The 23,066-nt window shown below is 40.3% G+C and overlaps 3 protein-coding genes across 5 annotated transcripts in view; 1 reads left to right on the forward strand and 2 right to left on the reverse strand.

The window, feature by feature from the left end:
- Nucleotides 1–7,077, reverse strand: part of ifngr1 (interferon gamma receptor 1) — a 136,702-nt gene extending 129,625 nt beyond the window's left edge. For 2 of the 3 annotated variants that reach the window (XM_085164155.1, XM_085164154.1), the window contains exons 1-4: nucleotides 6,759–7,076; nucleotides 1,824–1,929; nucleotides 284–462; nucleotides 48–193 (exon numbers count right to left, since the gene is read on the reverse strand). In XM_085164155.1, coding sequence (XP_085020281.1) covers nucleotides 48–193; nucleotides 284–462; nucleotides 1,824–1,929; nucleotides 6,759–6,822 — 495 coding nt within the window. In that variant the 5' untranslated portion in view covers nucleotides 6,823–7,076. Of the gene's footprint in view, nucleotides 1–47; nucleotides 194–283; nucleotides 463–1,823; nucleotides 1,930–6,758 lie in introns of all 3 variants that reach the window. The other variant, XM_085164156.1, reaches the window with a different exon arrangement.
- Nucleotides 7,078–13,958: 6,881 nt separating this feature from the next.
- On the forward strand, nucleotides 13,959–20,391 carry smim28 (small integral membrane protein 28). The gene is made up of 2 exons (XM_085164134.1): nucleotides 13,959–14,284; nucleotides 15,631–20,391. Exons 1-2 carry the CDS (start codon nucleotides 14,186–14,188, stop codon nucleotides 16,042–16,044), a joined length of 513 nt encoding a protein of 170 aa, XP_085020260.1. The 5' UTR covers nucleotides 13,959–14,185; the 3' UTR covers nucleotides 16,045–20,391.
- On the reverse strand, nucleotides 18,723–22,015 carry LOC146517557 (lysozyme C, milk isozyme-like). Its single transcript, XM_085164133.1, has 5 exons — nucleotides 21,251–22,015; nucleotides 19,543–19,743; nucleotides 19,295–19,358; nucleotides 19,042–19,086; nucleotides 18,723–18,864 (listed from the first exon to the last, which is right to left on the reverse strand). Exons 1-5 carry the CDS (start codon nucleotides 21,471–21,473, stop codon nucleotides 18,795–18,797), a joined length of 603 nt encoding a protein of 200 aa, XP_085020259.1. The 5' UTR covers nucleotides 21,474–22,015; the 3' UTR covers nucleotides 18,723–18,794.
- Between the last annotated feature and the right edge of the window lie 1,051 nt (nucleotides 22,016–23,066).

Genomic DNA, 23,066 nt, shown 5'->3' on the forward strand with positions numbered 1-23,066 from the left:
TAAAAACACACAACAATTTTCAGCGGTATATGTCAGCCACCCCTTACCTGTTCATTTTTAACTGTAAAGTCGATTTGGTATTCATGCGTGTCCTTCTGTGCCATCTCTTTGTAGAACTTGAGGGGATTCTGGAAACTTACTGTGAGCTTCTTCTCCTTCAGTTCTAGTTTTACAGGAGGGAACTCTAAAGAACCTAAGAAGAAGAAGAGATATTTAAGCTTAATCTCCACCTCTCTCTCACTTAAACCAGGCTCTGCAAATGTTTACTAGCAGCATTGCTTACATTTTGTGTCGACTGTCCGTGAAAAGGAAAAAGTATTTGACTTCTCAGCTTCAGACTTGATGCCATCCTGTACAGCTGCTACAGTGACATACATGAACCCGAGATATCTCTCATCCCCAGATTTCCAGATACAGTTGCTCAGGTCATACTCGTGATCTGTGGTTTCAAATGTACAATTCCTAAATAAAAAACAAAAGAACAAAGACAGATTAATCCCATGAATAATACTTTAAATATAGTGGAGGAAAGTTTAAGTTTCTCAAAAATAAAAAAGTGTTTCCAGAGTCTAATGCTGACTAGTGATGGGATTTCCGGCTCTTTTTAGAGATCCGGCTCTTTCGGCTCGGCTCACTAGAAAGAGCCGGCTCTTTCGGCTCCGAACCGGCTCTTCAAGTTGCTTTGTTGCTTTAATTATTTAATCATTAACAATAATATAAAATTATGCAGAAAAGGAATTACTAATGTTAAAAAAAAGTGGTTTTATTTATATATGTTTATATATGGCCCCTAGAGACAAAGCATATACAAACTCCAAAACACATTTCTAGCGTTTACTGAACTTCCAAAACAGAGCTACCCAGATCACTTAAATTATACAATTGAAAGCATGTGTGTATTGTTTGTGTATTTATAGACAAGCACTCATATTTATTCAAATAATTAAAAAAAAAAAAAAAAGTTCATTTACCTGTTACTACCACACACCAAATCCGGTTGTTGATACTTCCTGGCTTGTGTAGCCACTAGGAAACAAAAGCTCAACACTGCGCCCTAGAAACCTGGAGCACTTCTGTTGTCTTTTGTACGTGCTTCTGAGTTTTTACGTGTTTTGGAGTTTGTACGTGCTTTGTCTCTAAGGTCCACCATAAATATACTTTTATTTATTCACTCCACATAAAATGTAATAAATAAATCATATAATACAAAAAACAACTATTTACATTTTAAATTTTTAACTATTTAAATTTTCAGCTTTTTCCTTTTAAACAAATTTAACGTGAAACAACACAAAACACTGCAAACCACAACACAATTAAATATAAATTAAAATATTAAAACAAAAAGAAGATGCACATTCTCTGTCATATGGGCCTGCATGATTTCTGAATCCTTTATCATCTGCAACTGAAAATAGTGGATGATTACTATGCCTTTCTAATGTGACGTTGTTGTCCCTCACTCTCTTTCTCTCTGGCTCTGTTCCTGTGCTGCTGCGAGTGTAACTAACGCCCCTCCCCCCTCTGCCCAGCGCAAAGTACAGGCCGCGCGTGCGGAGTTTAGCGGAAAAAGGGCGCGAGAGAGGGTGAGAGAAAGAAGGAAAAAACCTCACGGCTCCCAATAAGGAGCCGGCTCGCGTTGTTCACTTCAAAGAGCCGGCTCTAAGAGCCATTTCGTTCGCGAACGACCCATCACTAATGCTGACAAACTGGAGCGCACAAAGCAACAGAACAAGCACAGCAGTGCATTTAGGCACCTTTATCACACAAAGTAAAATCCAAATAAGTTTGAACATAATGTATTATAAAAGCTCTTTTCTTACCATGGATGAAGGGTTCCTCTAAAGATTTGTGGTTTGGTTCTGTAATCCCAGCCGACAGAGACCTTTACATTTTGGCAGCTCACTCTCACGTTTGTTGGAGGTAAAACTGCAAATAAGAAAAAGAGGAAAGAGACATTTATTTCATATATCCCGTTCAGAGGATTTTCCCCCAGAAGTCAGATTTTATTTTTCATTGGGAACTTTTCAGAAATTCGAAGAAATGAAGGAGAGAAATATTCAGCTTACCATCATTACTATAAATGGGGTGGACACAATAATAGAAACACCTGACTGCATCAGTGGCCCTTACACTCATTACATGGTTGAATCACGTAATCAAGACTTATTGTAGGGTTGCCTGGTTACACCCTCAGAGCTAAGGGGACATAAAAAAACAACAACAACAACAACCTGCCACCTAAATGTTGTTTTGTTTTGTTTGGGAAATTCTTCTGGGAAATCTGCGCACAGGAAGTGAAGTTTCATCATATCCACACCTCTGCTTGCTGCGTGTTGTTAGTGGGGTGGATGTAGTTAGTGAGGTGGATGTAGTTAGTGAGGTGGATGTAGTTAGTGAGGGGGATGTTGTTAGTGAGGGGGATGTTGTTAGTGAGGGGGATGTAGTTAGTGAGGGGGATGTAGTTAGTGAGGGGGATGTAGTTAGTGAGGGGGATGTAGTTAGTGAGGGGGATGTTGTTAGTGGGTGGATGTTGTTAGTGGGGTGGATGTTGTTAGTGAGGGGGATGTAGTTAGTGAGGTGGATGTTGTTAGTGGGGTGGATGTTGTTAGTGAGGGGGATGCAGTTTTTTTGTTAGTTTTATACCAAAGAAAACATTTGTTAAACTTTCATACGTGCTGTCAGAGCTGGATAAACACATTTATCATTGGAGCCAATCAGATCTGTACAGACACGAACAGTCTATGCAGTTACCGTGTCGCTGTTCCTGTGTCGGATTTCACAAGAGAGGGAGTGTTAACACATACTTTCTCTCAAGGTAAACTTACAATGGCAGATAAAGCTGTTGTTTTTCTGGTTTCTCTCCAGCATTTCACGTTGTTACTCAGTAGCTGTCTCACCTGTTTTGAGTCTTAAAGGGCGTGAACATCAACATTTAAGCAAAACAAGGATCCAAAGGTAATTGTCAAAAACGTTTGGTGTGGGCGGAAAAGGTACATTTACAGCCTTTACTGATCCATGCAAAATGAAAACCAAACTCGGAAAGCAAAGATAACTTTAAAGCAGAAATAGTGAAAGTTAATTACACCAGGAACATGATGCTGTCCATAACTACCAACCAAAACAATGACACTGTGTGGACCACAGAAAGTAGGCGCTACAGAAACTTTGACATTTATTTTTTTGTGGGCTTTCTAATTATATTCAAGAAAAGATCATCTCTATGCGTTTTTATACAAATTTCACACAACAGTAATTTAGTTAGATAAACAGCATTACAGTCCAGAGGAAAATATACACTGCACAAAGTGTTTAGTGACTGGAGAACTACATCCAGTATCAAACACTTCCACATCAGGTTCCAACCAAAATGTATAAAACTGCTAAATCTTTAGAGCTTATTGTGTTTACTGCTGGTATCAACAACTTATCAGTCTTTGAACTTTTTGCAAAATCGTATAATCTTTGTTGAAAAATATCACGAGTGTGTGCTTCACAGGACAACAGCTCAGGTTCAAGTTCCTCGACTCCATCTGCAGTAGATGAGTCATCCATCAGCCACAGACAACAATCAAAGGTGTCAGGCGCCTTAAAAAAGAATAAATACACACACGGCTGCAGAGTTTGCTTCAAAGTTAAGTGTGCAGTTGACCTTCAGTTAACTTGACCTGTCGTGTATATTTTCTAAATTTAACGGCATCTTTTGTCTTGAATACGTTTACCTGAACATACAACTCATCACACCACTCACAAAGTCATCACAGACTGTGCTGCAGCTGATCGCTTTGTCCTAGAGTCAGCTAACAACAGGGTCATCTGCATACTTTTAACATGATCCTGTTGCCATACCTGCTGTGGCACATAGCTATGTACAGGATAAATAATAGCAAAAGCACACATCCCTGTGATTGAAACGAGTTCTATTAATCTGGACTCAGATTCCTGTTAGTTAGAAAGTCAAGAATCCAGGCCTTGAGATTGTTATTCTAAATGTTTAAATGTTGTGAGAGACTTCTGAGGTGAAACTGTGTAGAGTAATAGAGCTTTGATTGAACTGTTAGTTAGATCATAGTTACAGAGTTACTCTTCTACTCACTGAAGAGCAACAGGGTTTCCATTTTTCTTTCCTGTACACCAGTTTTTATGTTCTTTTTGGGGGTTGTCTTATTTCCTATTAAAAGTAGTAGAACTATTATTCTATTGCTATTATGGGAAATTACTGTACATCTAGGAATATGAGTTGTTACAGCTAAAGTTAAATGAATGAATCATTCCAAAAGGGCAAGAATTAACCTGCCACTTACGATCCCATTGGATGTTATTTCATAATCCTGCACAGAGTTCATGTGTATGACGGATGGTGGAAACATGAGACGGTCCCGTGTTTAAGAAAGTTGGACGACTATAGAAATGATCAGTTTTAAAGATTTTGTCTGCTGTCTAATGCTTGATTCATACTACTGCCCTAACGTGCAGCTGTAAACCTTTTAAAAGCTAAAAAACAACAAACAAACATATATTCTGATACCATAGGGTCAAAGGGTCAGGGGGTATTTTTTGCGGTCATCATTAATGATGACTTGGCCCAACACAAGGTTAAATCAAAGAATTTCCCACATTACTGTTCGTCATTGCAGGTGATATTTGAGACCTCTTTGAAAAAGAAAAACAATAAAGTGATGTTGATGTGAACACACTGAAAGTTAATGACTGCAGTTCAAACAACCTCATCTCAAATGTGTAGGATGTGCTGGAGGTCAGATTGTTTGTGTAGGCCTGTCAACTTTCAGAGAAAACATTTTTCTTGATGGACCTGCGTTGGTCATATAATAATTATAATGTTTGAAATTCCAGTGAAAGCCACCAAACCAACCACAAACAAACATACACGTATTTGATTTGATGAATTAAAGCTTGAGGACAAGGACATCAGAGGAATGTCATCAACTGACTTGTTCAGTTCTGGGGAATACGCACTGTGGCTGGTACAGAGCAGGTTTATCAAGACCTCACCCTCTTTCACATACAGTTTGCAAACACTTACAGTGCCGATAGTTGACCTTTGTTTTATAAGGGAAGTTTAGTGTTGCAGTTGATCAAAATTAGCTGATATGTGGTTCAGCATTGAAGAATGTCAGTGCGCCACAGCAGGACCGGTTAGCTGTGTTCCTATAAATAGAACGACAAAGCATCTAAGAGGGAAATGAGAACTTAAGCAAAAGGTTTTCCACTAAATGAAACTGTTCTTAAAAGTTTCTGTGAAAAGATTTGAAGCAAGCAGGGACAGAGCTACCTGATTACTAATTAAACTGATTGTAAAACGGCCACAATCATATGAACATCACCTCAGCCCTCAGCAGCAGCCTGGACCTTGATCACATTTATAACTTTATATTTTTGTTGTATCACAAAGTCTAAAAACACGTAACATTCTCAAACACACCCACACCCATCTTTTCCTTAAATCATTAACAAATCGCTATCAACTTAGCTTCTGCTATTAAAATTAGCAGATCTGGACACGAGTTCCCAGAAACAGTGATTTGAAATAATAATAACGACATCTCACAGACACTGTCCTGCCTATAATGGCTGGAGCAGTCTTCCAGAGAAAGGGTGTGTGGCAACAACAACAACAAAAAAAGACGTCCAGTTTGAACAGCATTGCTTGCTCAAGCAAACTCATCAGAACAGCAGATGCTTTAATCTTCAAGAGCTTAAAATGTCAGCAAGACATCTACAGGTAGCTCTGTAACTGTTAGAGTAATAGTACACACAGAAAAAAGGGGCATGAATCCAACCTTCACTAGAAAAATCTGCTATTCAAAAAGAACTCTGAGGAAAACTACAGCTTTCCAGCAACCATACAGGAAAAGACCGGGTGTATTGACAGAACGTGCTATGGACAGATGAGTCAAAGGCTGTAAATGTTCTGTTTTAGGAACAGGACAGCTTGCAGTTATTCCCTTAACCATGAATACATCATGTCAGAAAGTGTTTGAGGATAATGAGAGATCACCTGTCAAATAGATGAGGTGCTCTCAAGAACAGCACAAAATTCCCATTTTAATTTCCCAACAACAACCAAAAAATACATTCAGGGTTATGGAAGGGCCTGGTCAACACAAGTCCCACTGTCGGGGAAATTTGGAAAGGACAACACACATAAGAAAACCCTCAAACATCTTAGAAATCAAGGGGGAGAGGTCCAAAACTCCAACAGGTGACATTAAAGACCAGTGTGACATTTTGTTCAATTAAATTGAATTAATTTAATAAAAGATTTTCCTTTAGATTTCAAATGTCTCACCTCAAAGAGATTCAAAGAGGATAAAGTGTTTGATTATCCAAATGTATTAGAAAAGTGACAGCACACTGCATAAGCACATGTTACCTATGCTTTTAGCATGCCAATTTCATTAACCTTCACACGTCTTTTGGGTGCTGTAATAACTTTTAAGTCATAGTCTTTACATATTTGTAGCAGTTTGATTGTTACTTTTATCACCATATTTTTGTCACGTGCAACAATGTCCTTTTGTGCTCAGCTCGTTAGACACATGCCAGGAACTTTAAATGACATGGTGACATAAATAAAACTTTATTAAGTGAACGTATGATTAATGATTGCCCTTAAAGCAGCGCAAAACAGATCAACTTTGTACGTAGTCTTCGGTGTATAAACTTGTCAATTTTATTGAACCCAAGGTTTGAAAAAACAGTGATTCTAAGGAATGTACTTAAAAGGGTTTACATACCACTCACAGCAGAAGCCCCGCTGATCAGAAGGAGCAGAACAGTCAACTCATCGCTCAGAGACATCGTTCCCACCTCGAGGCTGTGATAGCGACTATTTAAATTAAACTTCCTCTTCAGAGCCCAGGAGGCAAATAAAACGAATAAAACGTCAACTTGCCCTCATCGAGAAACAGACTTGTCACAACAACACGTGTAATTTCTCATCTGCCAGTTTATAAAAAAATCTTTTATATTTCACCACAAATCTGCCGATACGGACTCACATCATTAACAACTCCTACTCCGGCATGTGTCTAAGCGCATACAACCGACCACATTTACCTGGAAACACCTAGGCGACGTCAACGGAAGACGCACTTGTATTTTCAAAACAAAAGCTTTAGACAGCGCACACATTTTCTCGATCACTTGACGCGCTTTTCTCAAAACAGTTTTCATAACACAGGTATTTTTCACAACATAGACTCACCCTTTTCACATCAGCTCTCCGATCAATGAATGAAAACATTTTAACACCAACAACGTTTTAAGACTTGGGCACCATTTTTTGTTCTCCAAAAAAAATGCCTATTGTGGAGGAAAAAAAAGTTAAGAAAACAGTTCAGACATAGAAGTGAAATGTAACGGATTTATTTGAAACTTTAGAGAATTCCTGAAATCAAAAAAGCAAATGTGCATGTGCAAAAACAGACAAAAAGTCTACAGAAGTATGCAGCTCGTTGATGCAAAATATCGAATCAGACAATTACATGTCAGCAACACAAAGCGGACTGAGAAAGACACACACATATATGTGTGTGTGTGTGTAAACATTATGCACTTTATGTGCATAATGTTAAGTATATATAGATTATTATTATTAAATATAGGTAATATACATTAATTGCTTTAGAGATTTAAAAAAAAGTCTCTGGTTGGGCAGGTCACGTACTGGGTGAAGGTGGGCAGTACAAGTAGAAGGAAGTTTACAGTTATGTAATGTGTAAACGCTTTCATTCATATATTATACTTATAGCACCTGCTCCATCCGCAAAGCCACCACCATCGTGGAGGACCCGACACACACCTCTCATACACACTCTGCACTCTGCTGCCTTCTGGAAGGAGGTACGGGAGCATTCGAGCCCTCACTGCCAGACTGCAAAACAGTTTCTTCCCCCAAGCCGTCAGACTCCTGAACACTCAGTGACAGTGGACTGACACACACACATAACTTCATATATGTCACTACCAAGCATCTCTCTCTTTCTTACACACACACACACACACACACACACACACACACACACGCACACACACACTCTCCTCTTCTGTCTAGTGTTTAGCAATATTTGGACATTACTTTACGTAAAATGGTAAATGGCCTGCATTTGTATAGCGCTTTACTCAGTCCCTATGGACCCCAAAGCGCTTTACACTACATTCAGTCATTCACACACTGGTGATGGCAGCTACGTTGTAGCCACAGCTGCCCTGGGGCGCACTGACAGAGGCGAGGCTGCCGGACACTGGCGCCACCGGGCCCTCTGACCACCACCAGTAGGCAACATGGGGTTTGGCATGCAGCCAGGAGGCAGCCTGGGATCGAACCACCTGCTCTGCCACCTGAGCTACAGGCACTACGTAGTCCTGTGTTTGTCTGTTATATGTCATATGTAGCACCAGGGTCTCGGAGGAATGTTGACTCTGTACTGTACATGGTTGAAATGACAATAAAAGCAACTTGACTTGACTTGCACTCATCGATCACTTTAGTAGGTAAATTAAATCCCTTTTTGCTCTCAGAGCTGCTCACAGTTTGTCTTAAATGCTTTGGTGCAATGCTCACAGCAGAAAAATTCTTCTGACTACTCTTAATTGTAGTCCTTCAAATTAGTTACACATTTTTTCACCCACATTAGCCTTTCTTATTGTTTTTTTATACACTATTGTTTGTTCTCTGTACGCTTCACTACGAAAGATATTTATTAAAGATATTTATTAAAGATATTTATTACTGCGTCGATGCACTTCTCACTTGAATCTGACAACTCATTGAAACATTTCTCAGTCACAACTCTAGATCGTTCACCTTCTTGAGTACTGTGCAGCATTGCATTTGTGTTTTCAATCAGAGTACTTCAAACTTTTTGAAAGAGCAAACACAACAACAAACTGTCAGTAACAGTGAAACTGATTTGTAAAAAGTGCCTGAAGTCTTTGTGGTACAAATTCAGGTAGGTGTGGGGAGCATTTCTCAGAGATTTTGCTCCATATTGACAGGATTGCATCACACAGTTGCTGCAGATTTGTCAGCTGCTCATCCACATTTCTTCTTTGACCACATCATGCCAGAGGTCCTCTACTCTGGGGCGATCGTGGCTCAAGAGTTAGGAGTTCGCTTTGTAATCGGAAGGTTGCCGGTTCAAGCCCCGGCTCGGACAGTCTTGGTCGTTGTGTCCTTGGGCAAGACACTTCACTTACTGCCTACTGGTGATGGCCAGAAGGGCTGATGGCGCGATATGGCAGCCTCGCTTCTGTCAGTCTGCCCCAGGGCAGCTGTGGCTACAACTGTAGCCTCCACCAGTGTGTGAATGGTTGGATGACTGGGTGTGTAAAGTGCCTTGGGGTCCCTGGGGGGGACTAGTAAAAGCGCTGTACAAATACTCTGTGATGAATGAATAAAAAGCTTTCACTGCCCTTTTTTAAAATGAGTCCTTAAAATGTTTTTTTTTCTCTTATAACCTTACTGACATAAAGGGAGGCCTAATACAGAGTAAAAATTGTTCAGACACAAAAATTAAATCTGAACAATTTTTTTTCCTGCAGCTTTACAAAACTGATGAAATGGAGAAAATCAAAATCTCCATTTCGTGAAACTGTATGCATCAGAAAACAAAAAAGAAAATATATAAATCTGAGAACATAGCACCAATTACTGTACAGTCAAATAAAGCCACGCTACACACCTTCTGCAACCACTTTATTAGGTACGCCTGTTCCACTGCTCATCCCAATAATCCAAATGTCTAATCAGCCTACATCAGCAGCAACTCAAAGCCTTTAAAGCATGTAGACATGGTCAAGACAGCTTGCTGCATTTCATACTGAGCATCAGAATAAGGAAGAAAGAGGACTGATTTTCCTGCACAGCCATTTACATGGAATGGTCTGAAATGAGAAAAATCCAGTTATCCAGTTCCAAGATATCTTTACCCAGCAGTTCTCTCGGTAAATGTACAGTCCTGATCAAAAGCTTAAGAGCACTTAAAAAATGGCAAAAAAATCTTATTTTACATGGTTGAGTCTTGGCAGGGTTTGAAGTATAGCTTCAACATGCAACAAGAAGAAATAGGAGTGAGACAACATATTTTTTATGAACATGCAATTTATTGGAAAAAAAAAAACAAAAAAACAAAACGCTTAAACTGAAACAGGCTATTTTACAGCTGATCAAAAGTTTGGGACCACATGCCTTTAAAAGGTCAAATCTGTGCAAAAATGTGGGTTTATTGACATTTTCTGTAAGGTAGTCACACTGTCATGATGTTCTGATGGCAAAGTCAAAAAGCCTTCTCCTTTTTGAACATGGGGGAGTTGTTGAACTGCATAAGCAGCGTCTCTCGGAGCGCACCATTGCTGCTGAGGTGGGACGCAGTAAGACAGTCATTAAGATTTTCTTAAATGATCCTGACGGTTATGGAACAAAAAAGTCAAGTGGAAGAACCCAAAAAAATTCACCAGCACTGAGCCGGAGTATCCAAAAATATAAAAACCAAAACCAAAACCAAATATCCAAAACCATCAGATGGCAACTGAGACTGAAGACTGGTGCAGGGGCGTCAAACAGCCGGTGACTATGTCGAGATGTTGCAGAGAGCATCCCTGATGACTGAGAGCCCTCGTCTGTGTGGTAACCACTGGGTTTTTCAACAAGACAACGCAGCAGCACACAATCCCGCAGGATAAGGGACGTCTTCCAGGAGAATGACATCACTCTTCTGGACCATCCTGCATGTTCCCCTGATCTAAATCCAATTAAGAACCTTTGGGGCAAGGGAAGTTTACAAAAATGGACAACAGTTCCAGACAGTAGATGCCCTTTGATCGACCGTCTTCACCACTTGTTCCCACTCACCTCATGGAAATGCTTGCATCAAGCATACCACAAGGAATTATTGAAGTGATCAATAATAATAGTGGAGCTACTCATTACTGAGTTCCTGTTTGAAACTTTGATTTCTGTTGGGTTTAACAGGATTTTTGGAGGTGTGGTCCTAAACTTTTGATCAGCTGTAGAAACAGCCCATTTCAGTTTAATTGTTGTTGTTGTTGTTTTTTGTTTTTTTTAAATAAATTGCATGCTCAGAAAATGTTTTGTCTCACCCCCATTTCTTCTTGTTGCACGTTGAAGCTCTACTTGGAACCTTGTTAAGATCCAACCATGCAAAACATGAATTTTTTCCAATTGTCAAGTGGTCTTAAACTTTTGATCGGGACTGTACCTTGTTGATGTCATAAGAGAACTGATAGGAAGGCAACACTAATTCAAATAATTACTCATTACAAACAAACTATGTTCTGAAAGCACAACACATCTCACCTCTTCCTGATGCTCTGTTTGAACGTAGCAGGTGTTCTTGGCCATTTCTTGATTTCCTTCTTGATTGGCTGATTGGATATTTGTCTTAACAAGCAGTTGAACAGACATACCTAATAAATGAGGACTGCCTTAACTGATCTATGAGCTTCACTAAGATTAATGAGAGTGACATTACTGCTGTGAGAATTGTGCTAAAGAAGTTGAGAAAAAACTGTAAAATTTGTACTTTTTGTATTAAAAAGAATAAGATTTGTAACATTTAGTTGGCAAAAAGAATAAAAACCTGTGGTGTCATGACTGTTCGCTCCACCTCTGTAGGCATGAACCCAGCCTCCTGGATTTCTGACCACTCGGCACTCCACGTGAGCCTGTATTACAGCTGCCTTCTGCACACCCATATCACTAATCCAGCTGTGACAAATCCTACTCGCTGCTAAATCTCCCCACCCTCAACTCCCCAAACCCTTCGACAGAGAAGCCATCGAGCATCCCATTGGGTTCCCTCTACACAGATGTTACAGCTGGATTGCAGATGTGTAAATAAATCACTGATCTACACTGTGAGCTGCATTTATCTTAAATTGTACAGCGGGACAGCCGATGTTACTGGGTGCTATTTGTTAAATGAAAAAAAATACGCCATTCAAATAAAAGTGAAAAAAAATGCAATGCAGCATTGTTTAATCTACAGCACTCACAATCAAAAAACAAAACGAGTTTACTAAAAATGAGACACCCGTATGTTAGGTGAATATTTTCACACTCATTTGATATTTTAGTTGCTCAGTTCTGCGCCTCCTTTGTTGTATCTTTATTTCATTATGCAGTCACTTTCCCCTCCATCGCAGACTTTTTCCACACACACTGCATCTGAAAAGCCACTAGCACTGAGGACAACCCCACACATGCCTCATACCAATGCTTTAGCCTCCTGCCATCTGGCATCAAGGACTAAAGTATTTAGGTCCCCAGTGTCAGACTGTGCAACACTTTCTTCCCGTAAGCCAACAGAAAGATTAATACTCAAGGACCCAACTGGAAACATACACAAATACACTTCCCTAAGCACTTTGCAAGAAAAAATGTACATCAGTGAAGGTGTGAACAACTTTGACTCCATTTCCTACTCTTGCCTCTTGATGACCTTGTTACACACTTTGAATGTTAATATTAACCTGCCAATCCAAGTCAGGTCCTACTTCACAGTCCACCAGTTCGGTGAATGATGCCTTGACACAGGTGAGTTTTTAAGGTTGAAGTCTCCTACTTGTGTACTTGAGGTGCTTTAGCTCAGGTGGTAGAGCAGGTCATCTACTGGTCGGAAGGTTGGTGGTTTGATTCCTGGCTTCCCCTAGTCTACATGCCAAATATCCTTGGGCAAGATACTAACCCTAAATTGCTCTCCGATGCATCCATCGGAGTATGAATGTTACCTATGAAGCACTTAGAAAAATGTGCTTGGGTGAATGCACAAGTTGTGTAAAGCGCTTTGAGTGCTCAGATGAGTAGAAAAGCGCTATATAAGAACCACTCCATTTACCACTTTACTTTTCTATTAATATATCTATCACATAGGTGGTACTTCTATACCTATGCTATAGTACTCATGTAGCATATGAGACAACACAAAGGCATAATAATGTAATGTCACAATGTAACAATGTAATGGGATACTTTTGTAATTCATAACTTTCACTACTTATTAATACTGAAGAGACCTACAGACTGTCACCAAGTTTTTATTCATTAAACTCTGTAGCATCCATCATGCTAGCATCTACGGTATAAACTGGCTTGAGGCAACTGTGAATGACTGTGGTTTAGTGCTATATAAATAAAGTTGAATTCAACTGAATTGACAGACTAGGAAACTCTCTTTGAAAATGAAACAGAATATTTAATGATACTTTGCTCCAAAAAAGTTGTATATAAGCACATAGGCACGACATTGTAGAACAAAGAGTTGCTCAGGTGATCACGCTCATGCTCATCTGTATGAGCACCATCATCAGTCAGAGCTTGATGGCTGCTTTAAATCCCCTGACCAAAGGCCTGTTGGGGATTTAAACCAGAGTGAGCAACGAGTCTGCGGATTTGTAAACCTGGGTTGAAAGTCAGGCTTCATCTCCGGGGGACACAAGACTTCTTATGATCTGTGAAGTCTGAAACAGACTCTGAGAGGATTTTCACATGTGATGCTGGTGTCGATGCCGCCCACATGAAGGTGTCCAAAGCTTGTCAAAGAAGACTTAAAACTGTAAGTGCTGTAAAAATTAAGGCTGACAAAACTTGGAATAAGGGAATTGTATTTTACACTTTGACTAAATTAGCAAATGTTTCTAAAAGCACCCTTTGGTTCGGACAAATGATTAAGAAAATGGATAAATGCATGAATGTTTTGTAATTTTGTAGCAATAAATAGTAATACACAAATAGTTTGTAACAGGTGCGTAACTTCGCTCTCAGATTGATTTATTTCTCGATTATGTCCATGTGTCTGAGGTTTGGTGTAAAGTGAAGCCCCGCCTTTTTATGTAACCAAGCTTTTCACACACACGCTCATATATACTTAATATTCTTATAAGGCCGGCTGGAGTATAAAGCCTGCATGTGCGAGCATGTGAGCAGCTGCTTAGCATGTGGCCCCTCCCACCAACCGTTTGACCCCAGTTTTACTCATTTCACCGGACTCCAAACACCCTCCTCCCCCCCAATCAGCAGCCATCTCCGCCCTGCTCTCAGCTTTGTTTACTCCCGAAACATCCGGACCAACAGCTCGAGCCGGTCTTTACTCTGTAAACATATATTTCACCATCCAACATCAATCACACACACCTCAGCATCATGCGGGGGCTAGTGGATAGCAGCTGGATGAGGTTTGGACCAGCAGGCAGAGAGTCGTATGACTGGGTGACAGGATCTCCTTCAACATCAGAGCAGCAGGTGTGTAGAGTTCAGCTGTGTAAATCTGACAAATGTAATCCTTTATATTAAAGTTCCCCCAGATAACAACAACTACTACTACTAATAATTATAATGAAAGAAAGAAACATTCCTCGCCTAGCTTATTTTTGTGTATCCTTGTTTTTAAATTAAATGTTATAATTTTAAGATATGAGTTATTCCAGCACCGATGCTGCAGAGCCAACATCTGTTGGAATAACACCACAACACCTTAAGATGAATTACTGGCTCCTCTGCTGCTTTGATGATAGCAGATGTTGGTTGTTAAGGAAACAGATTTTTACATTAAGCTCAAAGTTGCAGCTGTTATGTTTAATAAATACTTTTATGCTACAGTTTAATTAAAGTTTTTTTTTATTTAAGTCAACTCATTTTTTTCAGTTAATCTGATTTAATTTTCACCAGTTATATGTTCAATTCAATTCAATTCAATTCAATTTTATTTTATATAGCACCAACATGTAACTCTGTGAAATGCAGGGTTATGGGTCATCCAGGCAGCATTAACTAATTGCTAGAAAAAGTGAGGCAACAGGAATCAGGGATGCTATGAGTGGACGTAAGAAGAACATGTTTCTTCACACGTTGTTCTCTCAAAGCTGGAGGGCTGTAGAGTCACCCTTTGTTTCTGGATCAAAGCGTCTCAGGGTTATGAGTGATCAGCACTGCAGATGTGCAGGTGGGACAGCTTGATCTAAAACGAATTCAATGTTATCTCACTGCAGAAACAGCTGCTGGTTATTATAAATTGCCCATAGGTGTGAATCTTAGTACGAAAGTCTGTCTGTCTCTATGTGTTAGCCCTGTGACAGACTGGCTAACTGGCCAGGGTGTACCCCGCCTCTTGCCCTGGAAAAGCTCCAGCCCCCCCGGCGACCCTGAAAAGGCTGGCTGGCTGGATTATTATAGCAGTTGTAGTAGTAGTATTCTACTACGAGACAGCCAGGTTTCTTTTGTTTGTACAAATTTGTTCATAAAATACAAACTGTAATAATTCAACAATTTGTAAATGAAACATTCTGACACATGATTTATGCACTGTTAGTGAATAAGGGCCGTTTTTTGGTTAAATGGTACATTTTTCCAGTTTAAACATTTGATTTGTTTTTAATGTTTTATTGTGAATAAAATCTTTTGGGGATTTTTTTGTTTTTTTTTTGTTTGTTTTTTTTTTTTGGGGGGGGGGGGGGGTATAAGGTTATATACTTACCTGTACATCATTAGCAATCTGCATCTCTTACATGAATGTTAGGGCTTATAGATGAATATGGAAGTTCTGACAGTGCTGACAAATATATCATGAATTCTTCTTTGCTGATCTCTAGGACAACAGTTTTTATGGACTCCAATTAGGATTTCCAGAAAGTTTGGAGCTGGTGGTTTACATTATCCTTCCAATTATCTCCGTCCTCCTGCTGGCTGTCCTGGTTGGGCTGATATACCGCTGCTATTCACACAGTAAACTAAGCTTGGCTAACATCATCACTCTTGACCTTGAGGATGCAGAGAGCAGCGTTGAGTTTCTGTCCTCTCTGACCAAGAACGCCGAGCGCCACGCCAGCACCAGCTCCGATGGATCCGATGGAGTCTTTGTTATGGTCTACCTGCCTCCACCGTACGAGGAAACGCTCACCAAGATCAGCAGAGCTGCCAGCCTATCCAGTTCCAAAGATGTAGAGTCCATAAAAATAGAAAATATAGAAGCAAAAATGTGTCCAGAGCTCAAATCCACTGGGTGATAATTGTCCTAAATCAGACCCAGCCAACTTAACTATCATCCAACTCTGCAGCTCAATAGAAAACTTTAGCTTCTCTTAGCTCCTGTTTTGATTTTAGTACACATCAAGTCTTGTGTGTTTTTTTCCCCTCAACACTACATGTAATATCTCTTCTAGCAGCAGAGGGCAGTAGCAATCTCCGATAAAGCAAACACACCACATGCCAGTGTAAACAGATGCTGGAAAGGACCATCTAGCTGTTCAAGAGCCAAACTGGACTTAAAGGGAACAAATGATATGAATTGCATGCTGGTCTTTATTAACTGTCTTTATTAAAGTTGATTCTGTTCATCTGGACGTAGCATCTTCAGTGGGAGAAATGTTTCATTACTCATCCAGGCTTCTTCAGTCTCAGCTGACTGCAGGTTTACACAACCTTATAAACAATACATTTGCACAATGACTGAAACCAGCACCACTGAATGAACAATGGGCTGGGAGGTCAGTTTAACCCCAGTTTAACAGTTAGAAAACCTGAAACGTATGGATTTCAAACTGTTTTGGGGTCAGGACGAAAGAGTTAAAAGCCAGAGAGATGCGGTGTTTAGAGAAAACACACAAGGGATCACTAAGGGTTTGTGTTGTAGCGTCCTGATGACGCCCAGTTTGTGCTCCAGTGGATGATGAGAGTCAGACATTAAACACTGATCCGTGTCTGTAGGTTTAAGGCACACATCAGCTTTTAAATGTCCACATTACTGTTGTAAATCTCACGGTCTATGAAGGCCAACCTGCCATTTTTCATATCCTCCCTGGTGAACTTGCCGTGTTGACCCACCATGTTAATGTGATCACGTCCTGAAATTTGATTTTCTCCAGGTGTCATCCACATACCTGATCCAAAGCTTGTTGCTGTTCCATGGTAGGATAACAAAGCCCCCTTTTCCACTTCTACCATTTGCAGGTTGGCCAAAATCGATGAAACTGGGAAACCCGTGGCACGGCCATGTTTCTGCCTGTAGTACTGACCCTTATTTCTAAAATAGGTGTAATGAAGACAGTTCCAAGAGCAAAAAATGTGGTAAGTGCAGAGAGTGGTCCTGTTGCTGAGGTTGGGGTCGCCCTGTAATCTCTTACAAACTACCTCCACTGCTTCAGTAACTGGAACACAAGTGAAGAGAGATGTAACATCGTACCAGACCATTGCTTCATCTGCCTCTATTGTCAAAATCCGAGGTGTTCTGGATGTGGTGTTTATAAGATTGGGGAAACCTGGAGACTGAAGAAGTCACTTGAATGAGCGACGAAATGTTTCCCCCACTGAAAACGCTACTTCCAGATAAACAGAATCAACTTTCTGGGATTTCCTTATACGTGAACGATTGAGCATGCATCAAGACATTTACTGGATGTGTGAATACAGTTGTTTGTGTTCTCAACTTGTTTTGGATTTTCTTTCCCCTCTGTGACATGTGACTGTGACATGTGTGTGTCCCCAAGGACAGAGTGGAACAGAGAGAAAGACAAATGTAGAAGTGCAGGATGAAGAAGCTAAAGAAACTGCAACAAAGACTGACCTCTAGTGGTAACAAGCCAGAATGACAACATCAACAAATTTGCTTACTCTAATATGGTTTTAATACACTGTATGATGTACACGATCACATGTTATGATAATCTTTAGTAGAAATCTGATTTATGTTCCCAAAACTACACATGAAACCATGATAGCGGTATTATTTGTAAATATGCGAGGCTGAAAGAAGCACAGAATTATTTTTAGCATTTGTTATTGTGTCATATATCATGTTTGAACAAAAAGATGTCTTCATTATTGAGGGTCAAAAATAATTAAACTACAGCCCTTGAAGGGCTGCCAACAAAAAGGTCCTGCATTTGAATCAAGGTGGGATCAACCTTTGTGTGGAGTTTGCATATTATCCAGTACTTCAGCAGCCTAACAGTCCAAAGACATGCATAGGGGTAAGTTAACTGGCGCTTCTAAAGCAACTGGGGTGAATAAAAACATGAAATGGTTCTGGATTTTGTTTTTGCTGCTGTCAGCGCAGTGACACTAAAGGACACCTTGTTCGTCTCTGTGAGGCCAACAGCCTCTGACAATATTTGACACCTTGCAGTAAGAACAAGTTGGATAGCTCTGCACCATCCTGCTAGAACTGTCGGGGCTCTTGACAAAACTGAAAGTGAATTTTACTTGTCGAGTACATCCTACATCTATATTGTGTCTCCTTATGCTAACGTTTAGTAATCAACCTCACACTGGTGATGAGTGCTCCCACTCTGCCTGCTCTTGTCCTCTTTCTGGTTTTGTGTAGAGATGGGCAGGGTGTGCGAGGCGGTTCCTAAAGGAAGTACACCTACTGGCTGACTGTTTTAAAAATGGCTTGATGCTAACAGCATCTTTCTTCCTTTTAACACCTTCACATTCATGAACTCATCACATATATTTTGATGGTAACTGAATTTGATTGTTTTGTTGTTGCTATTCAAAACTCTATTATCTGTGTGGTCTCACTGTTTTGTCTGTGCTTTGCTCCATGGCAGTACCTGTGCCATAGGTCATTAATATCTCTACTTATCTAAGTCACTGGTTAGCATTTCTGTATTCTCCTCTCCACACTGCTCATCTCAATCCACATTTCCTAGATTCGATTCAGTTCTTCCAGACGACTCTAAATCTTTACTTTACATGCTTTACTTTTATTTTATTTTCACAAATCACTTTACTCCTGTTAACATAAGATTCATCACTAATGGCATTCAGCAAAGTACTCAGCTGCTTGCTTATCTTTGCACTTATCCTGCAAGATGAGCTTAATCCTGCAAGAGAACAGATTTGCATTAGTTTATGTATTCAAACATTGCAATTCATTAGGAATAGCATATGCACTGATCTCACAAATATCTATTCAATATTTAAATATTGAACATTATTAGTAAAAGCAAAGAGTTCATCTTAAAGGTCATGTTTTCAAAACAGATAAAGACATAACTCACTCTTTCGTCAGCTCCTTCCAATGGGCTGCCCCAAAACCCTTTTCACTGTGGAAATCGTGAAAATAGGCACTGAAGTGAATTTCACTGAGTACTCACGGTTCCTTGTGTTAATAATTGGTGTAGTTGCAAACAAAACATTCAACTATCTAATCTGATCACAACAAAATCTCTCAGTTGTCATGGATCTTCGCTGGTTCGTTGCATCCTGTGACATCATACCGACAAATTATATAGAAAAGACAGAAAGACCTACACCAGATCGACGAAGAGCTTCATCAGACAGTGGACATCGTCTTGTATGTCATCATCAATCAAGTCTAGAAGGAGAAAAAGAAAATATTTTTCTAGTTCAGATGTAGATTCTCATTTTAATTTGCATCGTCTAGGCTTGACGCTACAATTACATCTGATATTCTATCCATCAAATTTCAAGAAAATAACAAGTGAAAGATATTAAAAATCTACAAACGTACTTATTTGCATGTAATGAATGATACTCACCCGTGCACTTTATCGCACAAATATTTGGTGATTCATTTGTGCCTTTACCACAGACCAGCTGATCCCAGAGCTGGAAAATGCCATAGAGCATGTCGTCCGAGTCCCCAGAAGAATTGTTCTTCTGCCAAATGCCATCGTCTCTCAGCCCCTTACTGACCAAACTGGTGTTAAATTCTGATACGTTTTCCACAAAACAGACGACTGGAGAAGAAAAGAGAAGCAAACTGACAAATATTTTTCAAACGACTGGGCATCTGTTTAATTTCCTCTGGATATTTATGGCTCCTAGAAGTTGCTAATAAGTCCATGACTTAGTTTTTCCTAGCACCACCAACATTTCAAAACATGTCTTTTAACATATCTTAAACAAACCCGAACCAGTTTCACCTAACATTTTTACCATTAATCTGGTTGATCTGGAGGAAGAATATTTATTTATCTGTGTTTGGGATCATTATCCTGTTGCAATATGAATCCTTCTCAAAGATGACAAAGCAGCTGCCATCTGGCATGTTTCTTTGCTATCACAGTGGTGCTTAATAAGTTGCTGAGAGTTTGCTTTGTCATTTCACATGAATCGTCAGATCTTAGTTGTTCACATTAAAATGGGATTTCAGAGTGGAAACAGAGTCGAGCCCACAGTTAAAGTTCCTTAATAATGAAACTAAAGCATAAGAGCAAGAGAAGAGTGAGTTGGGCTAGCTTGCCATTTAAAGGCTACGTTCACACTGCAGGTCTTAATGCTCAATTCCGATTTTTTTGATCAAATCCGATTTTTTTTGTCTGCTCGTTCACACTACAAATAAAATGCGACAGCAAACGCGCTCTAGTGTGAACGCTCAAAGCGGCCGCATGCGCAAAAGAAGACGTCACACACAACGCGCTCTGTTTAGACCCAGAGCAACAGTATTGTTTGACTGATGGCCTTAATATAAAGACTTCGGACTTTACGTTTCCCAATTTTTGCTTTAAGTTATTTTGTTATTTACATAATAATGTAAAAAACCTAATAATGATCCTTATTGCTGTTTTAGAGGAGCGGTGCTTCAAAGGATAGTTGCAGATTTCTGTCAGAATCTGCAGATTATACAGTACAAATAAAATGTTCACGTTTCTCCAACGTTGTCTTCCCAACAGTTTCACTGACATCTACACTGGATGGCCAGGAAGCGTTCGCGATGTCTTCTCCGGCGCTAATAATTGGCGTCTGTCTTGTGTCGGTGACGTAAAAGACGGATTTAATGCGACATGACCATCAAACAGCAGTCGCTTTCTAAAACATCGGATATGTATCGGATTCAGTACCACATACGAAATTGAATTTGAAAATATCGGATTTGTGCCGTTCACGCTGTCAGACCATGATCGGATATGGGTCGCACAGGGTAAAAAAAAATCGGATTTGATGCGCTTTCGCCTGGAGTGTGAACGTAGCCTAAGTGAACACCAAATTACTGTTTATATTAAAGATATACAAGAAAAAAAGATGTCAGGCATGACTCTTGTCATACTCCCAATTTGTTTACAAGTCTAATGTTTTGATTTTATTAGCTTTCAAAGACGATATGAGACTTAAAACAAATATCAAGTATCAATATAAAATCCAATTCCTAAAATACAATGCGTCACAATCCTTGGTTTCAATAAATCATATTAAATTAAATCTATTTCATTTCAAAACAGACTTCAGTGCATTGTTGCCACTTACTCTTGGCCACAAACTTCTCACTGTCCAGTCCTGAATCTTTTGCTTTCTGTGGAAGGTTGCTGGTTGCCCTGATCAGTTGGTCTCTCAGTTCACATTTTGACACAATTCGTCCGCCGGCCCAGCTGCAGCCCAGCACTACCAGGAGAAATATTCTGTGTACCCTCATCTTGAGTTCATCTATCGTCTCTGACTCAAAGAGCATACGTGACTTAGAATATATCATCTGCAGAGCCGCAGGCAATAGGCCATCTCTTGTTCACTTTAGATAAATGCCATTCCCTGAATGGTGCACAATAGTTATCCCCATCAGTAGCCAATATCACATGGCTTCTGAGCTCAAAAGAGGGTGTGGGAAGAAAATGATACGTCTACCTGAAACTCTCTTTTCTTGTTTATAGGGCATGCCTTCATGTAGCTGAAAAGACCTGGCTGAGAGTGTAAAGGACAGACGAGGTGAAGCTGAATTATCACATCATCAGGATTCATAATTTCAGAGGATCAGGTGTTTGAGCACACAGTGTTACTACAGTAACTACAGAATGTATTAAATATAAGGCCACCTGATTCCTGAGTGCAGCTGTCATTTTATATCCAACAAAAAGAAGAACAATGACACGTCCAGCAAAACAGCAACATAAGAAGAGCAAATCATCTTCACTCAGGAAGGAGACGAAAAAGAAGAAACCAAAAGTACAATACATTATACAAGCAGTGCTCATCTTCATCTGACTTGCAACATTACCTCATATTCCACAGTCCAAAAATTCAAAATGCTGGGTCAAAGTCTCAGGACCGTGACATAGATTGCAGACTTATTCAGGTACCTGACCTGTGTGTATTTTGCTGTGCAGAACTTACCTCCAGTAAACAGACCAAATAACATGAACAATATCATCAGTTGTTTTACGGTCAGTGAAACTTTAAAGGAAGCAAAAATAAATGTACTTTATGTATCAACATCCAAAATCTAATTTACAAAAGCTTGCTAGGTTTTCACGACTTTAACTGCAGTACGTTTTAATGCTTGATGATGATTATTATGATAAACAAAATAAGCTTAATTTGAAATATTTGTCAAGAACCTGTCAGGGGTTGCTGAGTGGAGGCGAAGAAGTGACCCAAATGCAGGACTCGTGGATAGTTAGGTGAAGGTTGGTGTTTATTGCGATGGAGTGAACAAACAGAACAGAGGTAGGAAATGGCTGGCTGGCTGACTGAACAAACGACAACGTAACATCAAAGACACGACAAAGAACTGGTGAAACCGAGGAACTTAAATACACAGGTTGAATGACGACAATGATTGGAAACAGGTGAGTACAGAGCTGAACATAATCTGACTAATGACACGAGAGACAAGCTGACACGGGGAAAAAAAAACAGGAAGTGAAAACATTGATGTGGCAAAACTGAAAACACTGGGTCACCGACCCAGGAACCCTGACAGTACCCCCCCCCCCTCCCCCCCCCTTCAAAGGCCGGCACCCGACGGCCAAAAGAGAAAAAGACCAGAACAGGGCGGGTGGAGGGGGCCCAGGACGGAGGGATGGAGTCCACACAGAGACAGTTCAGGTGGGCGGCCGTGAGGAAGACGGCGGCCGCTGAGCAGGTCTGGAGGGCGGCCGCGAGGAAGGCGGCGGCGGCCACTGAGCAGGTCCGGTGGGCGGCCACGCCGGCGATGACATCCAGAACGTGGCTGGGGCGACGGCGCGGCAGCCGCAGGACCAGGCAAAGCAGAAGCTGACGCCGAGGCCGGCCCAGGCGAAGCAGAAGCTGACGCAGAGGCCGGCCCAGGCGAAGCTGACACAGAGGCCGG

This window comes from Neolamprologus multifasciatus, chromosome 6 (assembly GCF_963576455.1).
Source record: "Neolamprologus multifasciatus chromosome 6, fNeoMul1.2, whole genome shotgun sequence".
Classification (NCBI taxonomy): Eukaryota; Metazoa; Chordata; class Actinopteri; order Cichliformes; family Cichlidae; genus Neolamprologus; species Neolamprologus multifasciatus.

Excerpts from the sequence above, each read along its gene's own strand:
- smim28 (XM_085164134.1), top strand. The coding sequence starts at position 14,186 with ATGCGGGGGCTAGTGGATAGCAGCTGGATGAGGTTTGGACCAGCAGGC. Across the intron at positions 14,285-15,630 it reads CTTCAACATCAGAGCAGCAG|GACAACAGTTTTTATGGACT; the intron begins GTGTGTAGAGTT and ends GCTGATCTCTAG.
- LOC146517557 (XM_085164133.1), bottom strand. The coding sequence starts at position 21,473 with ATGATATATTCTAAGTCACGTATGCTCTTTGAGTCAGAGACGATAGAT. Across the intron at positions 19,744-21,250 it reads TGAGAAGTTTGTGGCCAAGA|TCGTCTGTTTTGTGGAAAAC; the intron begins GTAAGTGGCAAC and ends TTTCTTCTCCAG. Across the intron at positions 19,359-19,542 it reads TTGTGCGATAAAGTGCACGG|ACTTGATTGATGATGACATA; the intron begins GTGAGTATCATT and ends TTCTCCTTCTAG.